The 12756-nt window shown below is 40.7% G+C and overlaps 2 protein-coding genes across 4 annotated transcripts in view; one reads left to right on the top strand and one right to left on the bottom strand.

Moving 5' to 3' along the window:
* The window catches only part of pdss2 (prenyl (decaprenyl) diphosphate synthase, subunit 2), a 52101-nt gene extending 44998 nt beyond the window's left edge, over nt 1–7103 (bottom strand). For 2 of the 3 annotated variants that reach the window (XM_014192248.2, XM_014192256.2), the window contains exon 1: nt 2201–2864. In XM_014192248.2, the coding sequence (XP_014047723.1) occupies nt 2201–2445 (245 nt within the window). In that variant the 5' untranslated portion in view covers nt 2446–2864. Of the gene's footprint in view, nt 1–2200; nt 2865–6819 lie in introns of those variants that run through there. The other variant, XM_014192265.2, reaches the window with a different exon arrangement.
* Nucleotides 5904–12756, top strand: part of sobpa (sine oculis binding protein homolog (Drosophila) a) — a 29893-nt gene continuing 23040 nt past the window's right edge. The window contains 1 exon segment of the mRNA XM_014192170.2: nt 5904–6237. Coding sequence (XP_014047645.1) covers nt 6142–6237 — 96 coding nt within the window. The 5' untranslated portion in view covers nt 5904–6141.

Below are 12756 nucleotides of genomic sequence, written 5' to 3'. Positions count from 1 at the left end.
CAGCATTGCCTGGTCCCAGATCTGTTTGCTTCATGTCAACTTCCATGACAAGGAGTGCCATGATGGCACACACACTAGTACCCAGTAACTGCAGCATGGCTTGGGTCACTAAAAGTGAGCTCTAGTGGCCCGACGGCATATGGTGCCAGCTGTGACAGCCCTATATGAAAGAAAGCATGCCCTTTAGTGCACCTACATTTTGGGGCATTGTTGTGGGGGTGAACTTGTCAGTCGAGAAGGCAGAAGTTGGTTGGATCAGCTCTATCAGAAGTTATACTTGGGAAGATGCGGGGGTGACACTAGACCCAAACTGTTACAGACCTATATCCATCCTGCCCTGCCTTTCTAAAGTCTTCAAATGCCAAGTTAACAAACAGATCACTGACCATTTCGAATCCCACCGTACCTTCTCCGCTGTGCAATCCGGATTCCGAGCTGGTCACGGGTGCACCTCAGCCACGCTCAAGGCACTAAACGATATCATAACTGCCATCGATGAAAGACAGGACTGTGCAGCTGTCTTCATCGACCTGGCCAAGGCTTTCGACTCTGTCAATCACCGTATTCTTATCGGCAGACTCAACAGCCTTGGTTTCTCAAATGACTCCCTCGCCTGGTTCACCAACTACTTCTCAGATAGAGTTCAGTGTGTCAAATCGGAGGGCCTGTTGTCCGGACCTCTGGCAGTCTCTATGAGGGTACCACAGGGTTCAATTCTCGGGCCGACTCTTTTTTCTGTATATATGAACGAAGTCGCTCTTGCTGCGAGTGATTCCTTGATCCACCTCTATGCAGACCACACCATTCTGTATACATCTGGTGCTTCTTTGGACACTGTGTTATCAAACCTCCAAACGAGCTTCAATGCCATACAACACTCCTTCCGTGGCCTCCAACTGCTCTTAAACGCTAGTAAAACTAAATGCATGCTCTTCAACCGATCTCTGCCCACACCCGCCCACCCGACCAGCATCACTACTCTGGATGGTTCTGACTTAGAATATGTGGACAACTACAAACACCTAGGTGTCTGGCTAGACTGTAAACTCTCCTTCCAGACTCATATTAAACATCTCCAATCCAAAATTAAATCTAGAATCAGCTTCCTATTTCGCAACAAAGCCTCCTTCACTCATGCTGCCAAACATACCCTCATAAAACTGACTATCCTACCGATCCTCGACTTTGGCGATGTCATTTACAAAATAGCCTCCACCACTCTACTCAGCAAACTGGATGCAGTCTATCACAGTGCCATCCGTTTTGTCACCAAAGCCCCATATACTACCCACCACTGCGACCTGTATGCTCTCGTCGGCTGGCCCTCGCTACATATTCGCCCTCAGACCCACTGGCTCCAGGTCATCTATAAGTCTCTGCTAGGTAAAGCTCCACCTTATCTCAGCTCACTGGTCACCATAGCAGCACTCACCCATAGCACGCGCTCCAGCAGGTATATTTCACTGGTCACCCCCAAAGCCAACACCCCATTTGGCCACCTTTCCTTCCAGTTCTCTGCTACCAATGACTGGAACGAATTGCACATATATATATATATATATTATTATTATTTTATTTTTTTTAATCGCTGAAGTTGGAGACATATCTCCCTCATTAACTTTAAGAATCAGCTATCTGTGCAGCTTACCGATCGCTGCAGCTGTACACAGCCCATCTGTAAATAGCCCATCCAACAACCTACCTCATCCCCATATTGTTTTATTTACTTTTTTGCACACCAGTATTTCCACTTGCACATCTATCACTCCAGTGTTAACTTGTTGAATTGTAATTACTTCGTTACTATGGCCTATTTATTGCCTTACCTCCTTACGCCATTTGCACACACGGTATATAGACTTTTCTATTGTGTTATTGACTGTACGTTTGTTTATTCCATGTGTAACTCTGTGTTGTTTGTGTCACACTACTTTGCTTTATCTTGGCCAGGTCGCAGTTGTAAATGAGAACTTTTTCTCAACTGGCCTACCTGGTTAAATAAAGGTGAAATTAATAAAAAATGTAAAAGATGGTGAATGACGTCATAGCCATGACAGGTCCATAAAATCAGGTATTCTAAAACCACAGCCAATATAGAGTTGCATTGTGTATGATGAAATTGTGCATTGGAAGATTTGGCATTTGCATTACAAACATTATGTAATGTATGCAATACTAGATGATCGTGTGTAAACAATACCTTGCAGTGTTGAGTAACGGGTGTTTTGTTCCAACCAGTTTCCTCACGTGCATTGCTACATTACTGAGTTCATCACTCAGCAAGCAGCGTAGGCTCATAAAAGAAGTCGGATAACCCACGATTTTCTCTGCATCCGAGACCACTTTATTCCAATTAGAAGGCGTTGTGTTGGAGAAAAGACTTATGTTCCTCTGTCCACGGTTTAGCAAAACAATGCACGAGAGCCGAGACCAAATTACTGTCATCTTTACAGCTGAAGGTCTTTTACTAATTAAAGTTTAAACAGATATCAAGCAAACCCTTTACAGGTCTATATCCAAGCTTGACACAAGCTAGTATAGATAGCTAAGTCGATTAAATAAATAAACGGTGGCAGGAAAATTACATTAACTGATTAAATTAGATATGTAACTGTTAGCTAGCTATCCATCCATATTTACAGAACCTAATGTTATTATGATGGATATCATCCTCGCTGTCGACAGTCACATTAACTGAAATAAGTATTATACATAATGTTATCACCCTACTTAATTTGATACGTATACCCTTTAATGTATCCTATAAAATGTCCAGTATATATACCGTAACACACGACCTAAAATGTTAAACAATGACATAGGAGGCCGCCATCTTGACGAAACGCAATACGGTATGTCGCAGAAACTTTACAACAGTTGTTGATTGACGTGCCCTGGGCTGCGTTCAGTTCGAAAACAATGTTTCCACTAGATAGCACATCCACTATTGGCTATATCGTACATAAATGTATGTATGAAAACAAACATTTGCTTTATGGTCTTAATTTAAGATTATTGTAGGCATACGCTTAGCATTGTGGTTAATGTTAGGGATAGGTTTAAAAACAGGTTTTAAGAAGATAAATTGTAGAAATTGGTGGTGTTTATTACTTTGTGTCTCATGGACTTTGTGCCTTATTAACCAGTGGCGAGCCGAAAAAACGGTGTGCAACATTCAGTTAAACGGAAACTGTGCGGTTCTGAACAACCAGTTGAAAAATGGGAAGGGGTTGGCAAAATGCATTGCTGGCCTTTGAATAAGGCACTCATAGCTTCAAGCCACACCCGCGACACCCACCTAACGGAGTAAACGTACCTCAAAATCTGTTCGAGAACGTTGAAGAATGTTTTGGGGGGAAACGCGTCATTCAGTACAAACCGTCACGCAATTTAGCAAAAAAAGATTAGGGTTGCGTGTAGAAAAATTGACAAAACATTGTTTAATTTGACTAATTGAGAAGGATCCAACATTCGGTGTGAAATAAAATGGAGGAAAAAAACATGGATTTTTTTCTTCCGATTTTGGATATCCTTCAGAAGAAGTGTCTTTGATATAATATGATTATTGAAAAGTCATTTAGGCTAACAAAGCTGACATGATACCACCATGTAGGCTAGAATTTGTCATTGGCATCACAGTTGTTACATTTGTGTTCGTGTCTGGTGCGCTCCTGCTGCTGTTACGTTTGTATCAGCGGCGAGCAAAGTCGATACATTGTAGCCTATCATTTCACCTCACCTGAGGGAATTCAGAAACTCTTGGGAGGACAGTGGAAGTTGATAAAATTGCTTAGCCCTCTTTGGGTCGTTCCACCAATTGGTGCCTTTTCAACAACAACAAAAACTTTGATTTCACCCCATTTTAACATTCTGTCATACAGAGCACATGTTCAACTTAATAAAAAACACGTTTTCACATCTCAAGAGAAACAAAATACTATATAGTAAGTGCCTATTAAGTGCCAAATAAAATAACAGGGTTGACGATTTAACCTAAAATCAGCCATAAATCCTCTTGTGACATGGGGAATGGAAGCTTGTTGTGTGCAACAGGGAAGGGCAATTGTAAGCAAAAAAATGAAATTGTCAAAACATTTTAAGTTAGGCCTGTGCTCAACCAGCTCAGTTTTCCACCACAAAATACTAGAAAATGGCCAAAAAGAGTAGAACCAGCTCACCTGTTTTACACCATGATTTGACTGTTAGATGTTCAATGTTTCTTTTGAAATAAAATATTCAAAAATTTGTGCTCCTAACTTTTTAAAGTTGGGAGCACCAGTGTGCTACCAATAAAAAAGCTTGCCTAATTAAAGGTAGACTCAGCGAAATGACGTTGCCACGAGCAGCACCGCAGATATTGAGATGAGCGAGATGGAAGACTTGGCTCTTTCACAGTCACACACAGTATCTACACATGTGCACGGGTTCGCTTCATGCTGTTGACAGCATGGTAGCCATCACACCAAACAGGGGAGAAGTTGTAGCTTCGCTCTTCAATGCTGTTAGTTGTTGCGGAAATTGACCCACTATGCTGTTTACTTTTTACATCTACGTCATACTCTATAAGCGTGGGATCTTCACCATGGGTCACAGTTGTAAATTCACTCTTATTCTGAGAACTTTGGCTGCATTTACACAGGCAGCCCAATTCTGATATTTTGGCCAATTATTGGCAAAAGAGCTGATCTGATTGTTCAAAACATCAATTAGAATTGGGCTGCCTGTGTAAATGCAGCCTTAGAGCATCTTTAGCTGTGTTTACACAGACAGTCCGATTCCGATCTACTGTCGAATCTGATAGGTCAAAAGACAAAATTGTTGAAAAAAATAGCAGAATTGGGCTGCCTGTGTAAATGCAGCCGTTGAGCAAGGACTCAAGGGAAAAAAATCTAAATCTGTTAAATATGACTGATAGCTGTAATTTCATTAAATATGTGTTTACTTTCATTAAACATTTTGATAACACACCAAGTTTCTCATATAAGCCTACCTGTGTAATAACACAACTACCAATTGCAGATGTCTGGAGGGTCTGGTTGAGTGGAAGGAGCTGTGCTACATTACATTTTGTGTTGACTATTCTACAGGAAAAACATAATTATTATGTTTCAATTCATGTAACAGTATTGAACTGCAGGCAGGCTGTCTGTCTGTCTGTCTGTCTGTCTGTCTGTCTGTCTGTCTGTCTGTCTGTCTGTCTGTCTGTCTGTCTGTCTGTCTGTCTGTCTGTCTGTCTGTGCATGCATACGCTGGACAATGCACTCATTGAGTCACACTATCTGCTTATGAACGAGACTAGACAGGGATATTATTTCAAGGACATTTTCTTTTAGAACAAGGAGCTCCCATTTTTGGGACTCCTCTGTGGATTGATGATGATGCCTCTCCTTTCCTTCATCTGCATTGAGGATAGTAAAAGCAATTATAGCCTACCAGGAAGGAAGGAAGCCACCTTACAGTAGATACACTCTGTGGAAAGTCATGGAGCTAATATGCTAAGTAGGGGGGCATCTGCCTCTTCTCACCATAAAATCATGCAAGTGTGTTAGAGCTTTGCCTTCTTTGCAACTGAGTTCTACCTAAACTCCTTGGTTCTATCACACGGAAGAGGTCAAGAACTTGACTGGGACCACCTGTCAGAGGCTTGCACAATTTCTATTGTAAATCTGTAATTGCTACAGATAAGCAACATCTGTCCAGCAGTGGCAGACAGGATAGGGCGAAAATACCTTCATGAAGTGGGAGAACCCACCAGACTAGGTTGTAAGATTGCATGTGTGAGGTGAGGAGGGCCCAAAGTTAAAACGTTACGGAAAATCGAGAGGAAATAGCCCACCTCTGATCAACAGCGTCATATTATGTTACAGGGGACGCTCCTCCCCCTGTCTAGATTTTTTTCTCACTCAACCTCTCATTTGACTCAGAGGCAGCTCACACACACCAACTTGCGCACAGACCGTGGAAAAATAGGGGCATAAGATGGCTGACTTAACTGGGCAACGCAAGCCCTCAACGGCATCATCAACTTCACCCGGGCTGTTCCCCAGCTTGACATTAGCCTTTGGGCAACTTTAAAGCGGCCCCGCCTCGCACTTGTCCACTCTACCCCAATCGCAAATATTGACAGAGCTATTATAAAAAATGGCAGAGATGGAAAAAGAGGGCAGACCCCCCGAAAATAAAAGAAGCAGAAAACCGGCTCACCCCGTGAAAAGGGAAATCAACGAAGAAATGAAGGTAAGTGATCGACATTGGACCACTTGGTTGTGATTACGCATGGAAACAGAGCACTCATTAAAACGCGTGATATATGTGGATGCGTAAAGCGCGCATCCTCTTTCACATTTTAGAGCAGACCTGATTCATTGATGCAATGTATTGGATGAATAGCGAATAAGTTCAACGTCATATACATTTTGGGGAATTAATTAAACCCATTTATAGTCCAGTGTCCACAGCAGGTTGAATAAAAACGGATAGGGTAGAATGTCTTGCCATGCGTTATAATACAGCCTAGGCTACACCGTCTTTGTTGTTCCACATAGGCCTACCAGTAGCCCACATTTACTTTTTGGCAATGAATGGGAAAACATATTCTGGAGAATTAGGACCCCATTATAGTAATTTGTGTGGTTTTCCTTGGCCCACATGGTTCCATTGAAGTAAATGGTAAATCCAGTGCGTCAGTCAAGGCGTCAACAGTGCCACTATACTATTACTACCGCTACTCCCGCAGAAACAACACTGAGTGTAGCCTACGCATTTAAAATAAAACATCGCGGGGAGACTATCATGATCTATGAAAGGAAATTGACTTACTGCAAATTATTAACGCTCGACATCGTCTCGAGACGGCATCGTGAACTTAAGCCAAACGATATCTGTCCTTTCCAGCTGTGGACGAGCCGAAGCGCTAGAGGTGTGCTTCCAGATGTGTGTCTACAGACGCACAAGATCACATTGTTTATCGTGCGTTATACTGTTCTGCATACATTATAAGTCTACCTAATGGTACACTTATGCATGCCATGTTTTGATCTAAATATTTAGCAGTAAGATAGATTTTCCTGCTGTGATGGAATTGTCGTACATTGTGGAAAAAACGTGAAGAGGGCATGGCATGCAGGGAACCTATCGCTGCTTTGTCTCAGGGTTTCATCATGTGTTCATTGTTTGTACACATTCTATGCCTGGGTTGAGAAAAATAATTTCCAGTAGAGAATAATTCCCAAAGCATATTCAGATATAGGCTTATTGTTAGAGTATGGGTTTTATTTGTTATATTTTGATTTAGAGGAATTATGAACAAAGATTGTCAGAAAAGCCTACGGACGTTTTGGTGTGCATCATGTATGTCTCTTCTCGTCAAAGAGGTGTGTGTACTGGGTTTCAGAGAAACACCCCTTTTTCTCTTGCTGTGAATTGTGTGGAGGCATGCTACATACAATATTTGGATTTGAATATTGGTCTCATGCGTGCTACATTCAGCCCTATTGCATTTAAGATGCCGTGTTTATTTATTGATTCATTTTAATTTCCACAAAATGAGTGGCATATCAACGTAATTTCATTGAAATTACGTGAGAACAAAGTCAATTCAACTGTTTTGTGCCCAGTGGGAGGCAATGGACCAATAAGCATTCTAAATGGGAATTATTTTGACTAGCACATAATGGTATTCTGTGGATTAGATTTTGTTTCTTTGTCTCCCTCAATCAAATTATGAAATGCTGTCCAAGAGTTTAATTAATTTCATAGTGTCAGACAGAAAAAGTTGTCTGCACTGTTGGGAAAATGACTCAATAGTCATATTCATTCTCTGAAGTGACTGACTGACATCAGTTGTAAAAAACTACTCAGAGCAAAGCTGCCATATCCTTCTGTTCCATCTCCTCATCAATGAGCTTAGTTTAAAGCAATTAGCTTAGTTTAAAGCAATGAGCTTAGTTTAAAGCAATTAGCTTAGTTTAAAGTGGGGAAGGTGCCACATCTATAGTATAAGTATCAGCATATGTAGAGAATTCTGTATGTCTCCGTACAACCAAATATAAGATTAACTGATTCTCCTTCAACAAGGAAGAACACAGTTCCAATTCAGAGCTGATGGTAGCCAGAAAACAGCAAAAGTCTAAATCAAGTACAATGTACATCTTTCAATTACTACTGTGAATTCCAGTTCTATGTCAGCCTTAACAGATAAGTGATTATCAAGGAAGTGGTAATAGAATTAGAGACCGATCAAATAGCATTCCTAGCCAGTTTGTGTCTATAGGATGTTCTGTAGTGCCAACAAGCTGTTCCTGACCATCAATACTCTTATGGGGCCACAATGTTATGGGGCCACAATGTATGTTGACTGAGATGCAGTAATTCCATCTGGAAAAACAAGGTTTAAACTTTGCACCTGGTACTTAATCAAATCTGACTCTGAAAGTGTTCATGGATTTTATTTTGTATGCCATTTACGGTGCCTTCAGAAAGTATTCATACCCCTTATTCCACATTTTGTTGTGTTACAGCTTGAATTCCAAATTAATTATCTCACCCATCTACACACAATACAATAATGATAAAGTGGAAATCTGTTTTTAGAAAGTTTAGCTAATTTATTGAAAATTAAATACAGAAATATCTAATTTATGTAAGTATTTATACCCCAGAGTCAATACATGTTAGAATCACCTTTGGCAGCAATTAAAGCTGTGAGTCTTTCTGGGTAAGTCTCTAAGGGCTTTGTACACCTTGATTGTACAATATTTGCACAGTCTTGAAAAAATTCTTACAGCTCTGAAAGTTGGTTGTTGATCATTACTAGACAGCCATTTTCAAGTCTTGCCATAGACTTTCAAGCTGATTTAAGTCAAAACTTGGTAAGTAATTCCAGTGTATATTTGGCCTTCTGTTTTAGGTTTTTGTCTTGCTGAAAGGTGAATTTGTCTCCCAGTGTCTGTTGGAAAGTACACTGAACCAGGTTTTCCTCTTGGATTTTGCCTGTGCTTAGCTTCTTTTTATCCTAAAAAACTCCTTAGTCCTTGCCAATGACAAGCGTACACATAACATGATGCAGCCACCACCAAGCTTGAAAATATAAAAAGTGGTACTCAGTGATGTGTTATGTTGGATTTGCCCCAAACATAACACTTTGTATTCAGGACTTAACGTTTATTTCGTTGCCACCTTCTTTTGGAGTTTAACTTTAGTGCCTTATTGCAAACAGGATGCATGTTTTGGAATGTTTTTATTCTGTGCAGGGTTTATTCTTTTCACTCTATCATTTAGGTTAGTATTGTGGAGTAACTACAACGTTGTTGATCCACCCTCAGTTTTCTTCCGTCACAGCCAATAAACGCTGTAACTGTTTTAAAGTCAATATTGGCCTCATGGTGAAATCCCTGAGAGGTTTCTTTCCGCTCTGGAAATTGAGTTAGTATGGACACCCGTACCTTTGTAGTGACTGGATGTATTGATACACTCTACTCACTCTACTCAGCAAATTGAATGTAGTCTATCACAGTGCCATCCGTTTTGTCACCAAAGCCCCATATACTACCCACCACTGCGACCTGTATGCCCTCGTTGGCTGGCCCTCACTACATATTCGTCACCAAACCCACTGGCATCTGGTCATCTATAAGTCTATGCTAGGTAAAGCTCCGCCTTATCTCAGCTCACTGGTCACCATAGCAACACCCACCCATAGCACGCGCTCCAGCAGGTATATTTCACTGGTCATCCCCAAAGCCAACACTTCCTTCGGCTGCCTGTCCTTCCAGTTCTCTGCTGCCAATGACTGGAACGAATTGCAAAAATCACTGAAGCTGGAGACTTATATCTCCCTCACTAACTTTAAGCATCAGCTGTCAGAGAAGACAGAGCAGTCAGAGCCACCCAACTACCTCATCCCTATGTTGTTATTTTTTGTTGTTGTTGCTCTTTTGCACCCCAGTATCTCTACTTGCACATTATCATCTGCACATCTTTCACTCCAGTGTTAATGCTAAATTGTAATTATTTCGCCACTATGGCCTATTTATTGCCTTACCTCCCTAACCTTACTACATTTGCACACACTGTACATAGATTTTTCTATTGTGTTATTGACTGTACGTTTGTTTATCCCATGTGTAACTCTGTGTTGTTGTTTTTGTCGCACCGCTTTGCTTTATCTTGGCCAGGTCGCAGTTGTAAATGAGAACTTGTTCTCAACTGGCCTACCTGGTTAAATAAAGGTGAAATAAAAATAATACACTATCCAATGTGTAATGAATAACTTCACCATGCTCAAAGGGATATTCAATGTCTGTTTTTACATTTTTACCCATCTACCAATACCCTTCTTGCGAGGCATCGGAAAACCTCACTGGTCTTTGTGGTTGAATCTGTGTTTGAAATTCACTGCTCGATTGAGGGACCTTACAGATAATTGTATGTGTGGTACAGAGATGAGGTAGTTATTCAAATATCATGTTAAACACTATTACTGCACACAGAGTGAGTCCATGCAACTTATTATGTGACTTGTTAAGCACATTTTTACTCCTGAACTTATTCCGGCTTGCCATAACGAAGGGGCTGAATACTTATTGACTCAAGACATTTCAGCTTTTCAAGTTTTATTATTTAATTAAAAAAAAATATATATATACTGTATACAGTACCAGTCAAAAGTCTGGACACAGCTACTCATTTATTCAAGGGTTTTTATTCATTTTTTACTATTTTCTACATTGTAGAATAATAGTGAAGACATCAACAATATGAAACACGTATGGAATCATGTAGTAACCAAAAAAGTGTTAAACAATTTGTATTTATTTTATATTTGAGATTCTTCAAAGTAGCCACCCTTTGCCTTGATGATAGCTTTGCACACTCTTGGCATTCTCTCAACCAGCTTCATGAGGTAGTCACCTGGAATGCATTTCAATTAACAGGTGTGCCTTGTTAAAAGTTGAGTCCATATTATGTCAAGAACAGCTCAAATAAGCAAAGAGAAATAACAGTCCCATCATTACTTTAAGACATCAAGGTCAGTCAATGCGGAACATTTCAAGAACTTTGAAAGTTTCTTCAAGTGCAGTCGCAAAAACCACCAAGCGCAATGATGTACACTGGCTCTCATGAGGACCGCCACAGGAAAAGAAGACCCAGAGTTACCTCTGCTGCAGAGGATAAGTTCATTAGAGTTACCAGCCTCAGAAATGGCAGGCCAAATAACTGCTTCACAGAGTTCAAGTCACAGACACATCTCAAAATCAACTGTTCAGAGGAGACTGCGTGAATCAGGCCTTCATGGTCGAATTGCTGCAAAGAAACCACTACTAAAGAACACCAATAATAAGAAGAGACTTGCTTGTGCCAAGAAACACGAGCAATGGACATGAGACCGGTGGAAATCAGTCCTTTGGTCGGATGAATCCAAATTTGAGATTTTTGGTTCCAACCACGCAGAGTAGATGAATGGATGAACTCTGCATGTGTGGTTCCCACTGTGAAGCATGGAGGAGGAGGTGTGATGGTGTGGGGGCGCTTTGCTGGTGACACTGTCTGTGATTTATTTAGAATTCAAGGCACACTTCACCAGCATGGCTACCACAGCATTCTGCAGCAATACTCCATCTCATCTGGTTTGAGCTTAGTGGGACTATCATTTGTTTTTCAACAGTACAATGATCCAACACCTTCAGGCTGTGTAAGGGCTATTTGACCAAGAAGGAGAGTGATGGAGTGCTGCATCAGATGACCTGGCCTCCACAATCCCCTGACCTCAACCCAATTGAGATGGTTTGGGATGAGTTGGACCACAGAGTGAAGGAAAAGCAGCCAACAAGTGCTCAGCATATGTGGGAACTCCTTCAAGACTGTTGGAAAATCATTCCAGGTGAAGCTGGTTAAGAGAATGCCAAGAGTGTGCAAAGCTGTCATCAAGGCAAAGGGTGGCTACTTTGAAGAATCTAAAATATGGTTACTACATGATTCCATATGTGTTATTTCATAGTTTTGATGTCTTCAATATTATTCTACAATGTAGAAAATAGTAAAAAAAATAAAGAAAAACCGTTGAATGAGTACGTGTGTCCAAAATTTTGACTGGTACAGTATATATAATTCCATTTTGACCTTATGGGGTATTGTGTATAGGCCAGTGTCACAATATCTCAATGTAATACATTTTAAATTCAGACAGTAACACAACACAATGTGGAAAAAGTCAAGAGGGTGTGAATACTTTCTGAAGGCACTGTATGTCACAGTGTGACAAAATTGTTACTGCTAAACAAAGACCAATAAGACTAGCGGATACAGATGAAAAAGTAGCCCTAGTTCCATGTTTCCGTAAGATACAGTATTTATCTCAAAAGCCTCTATCTTAAACATTCTCTGCCAAACATGCTACAGTTTAACTCTCTCCCTTAACCATAAACTGAAGGCCTGTTTGCTACTTTAAACATTTTTCTCCCTCCTCTCTCTTCTGCTTGAAAAAGCAAGAATGAAAAAAAAAACACCACACAATGTGCCCTTGTGAGAGATCATACCTCAGAAAATCCAACAGTGTTTCCTTCATCTTGTGCCGCTTTAATGTGCACCATGGTAAAATAAGCCACAGTAAGTAATCAAGGAGATACTTGGTGGGATAGGGGATAGTGCAGAGTAAGAGCAGGGGAGAAAGGAATGTATACAGCAATAGGCTGCCTAAGCTGTAAAAACTGAAACCTGAGCGTCTGCACAGGATCAGATATCAAGGAAGGTAGGGGG

Source organism: Salmo salar, chromosome ssa01 (genome assembly GCF_905237065.1).
Source record: "Salmo salar chromosome ssa01, Ssal_v3.1, whole genome shotgun sequence".
Lineage (NCBI taxonomy): Eukaryota > Metazoa > Chordata > Actinopteri > Salmoniformes > Salmonidae > Salmo > Salmo salar.
The sequence above is the reverse complement of the archived record's forward strand: the minus strand, read 5'-3'. Positions and strand labels throughout refer to the sequence as shown.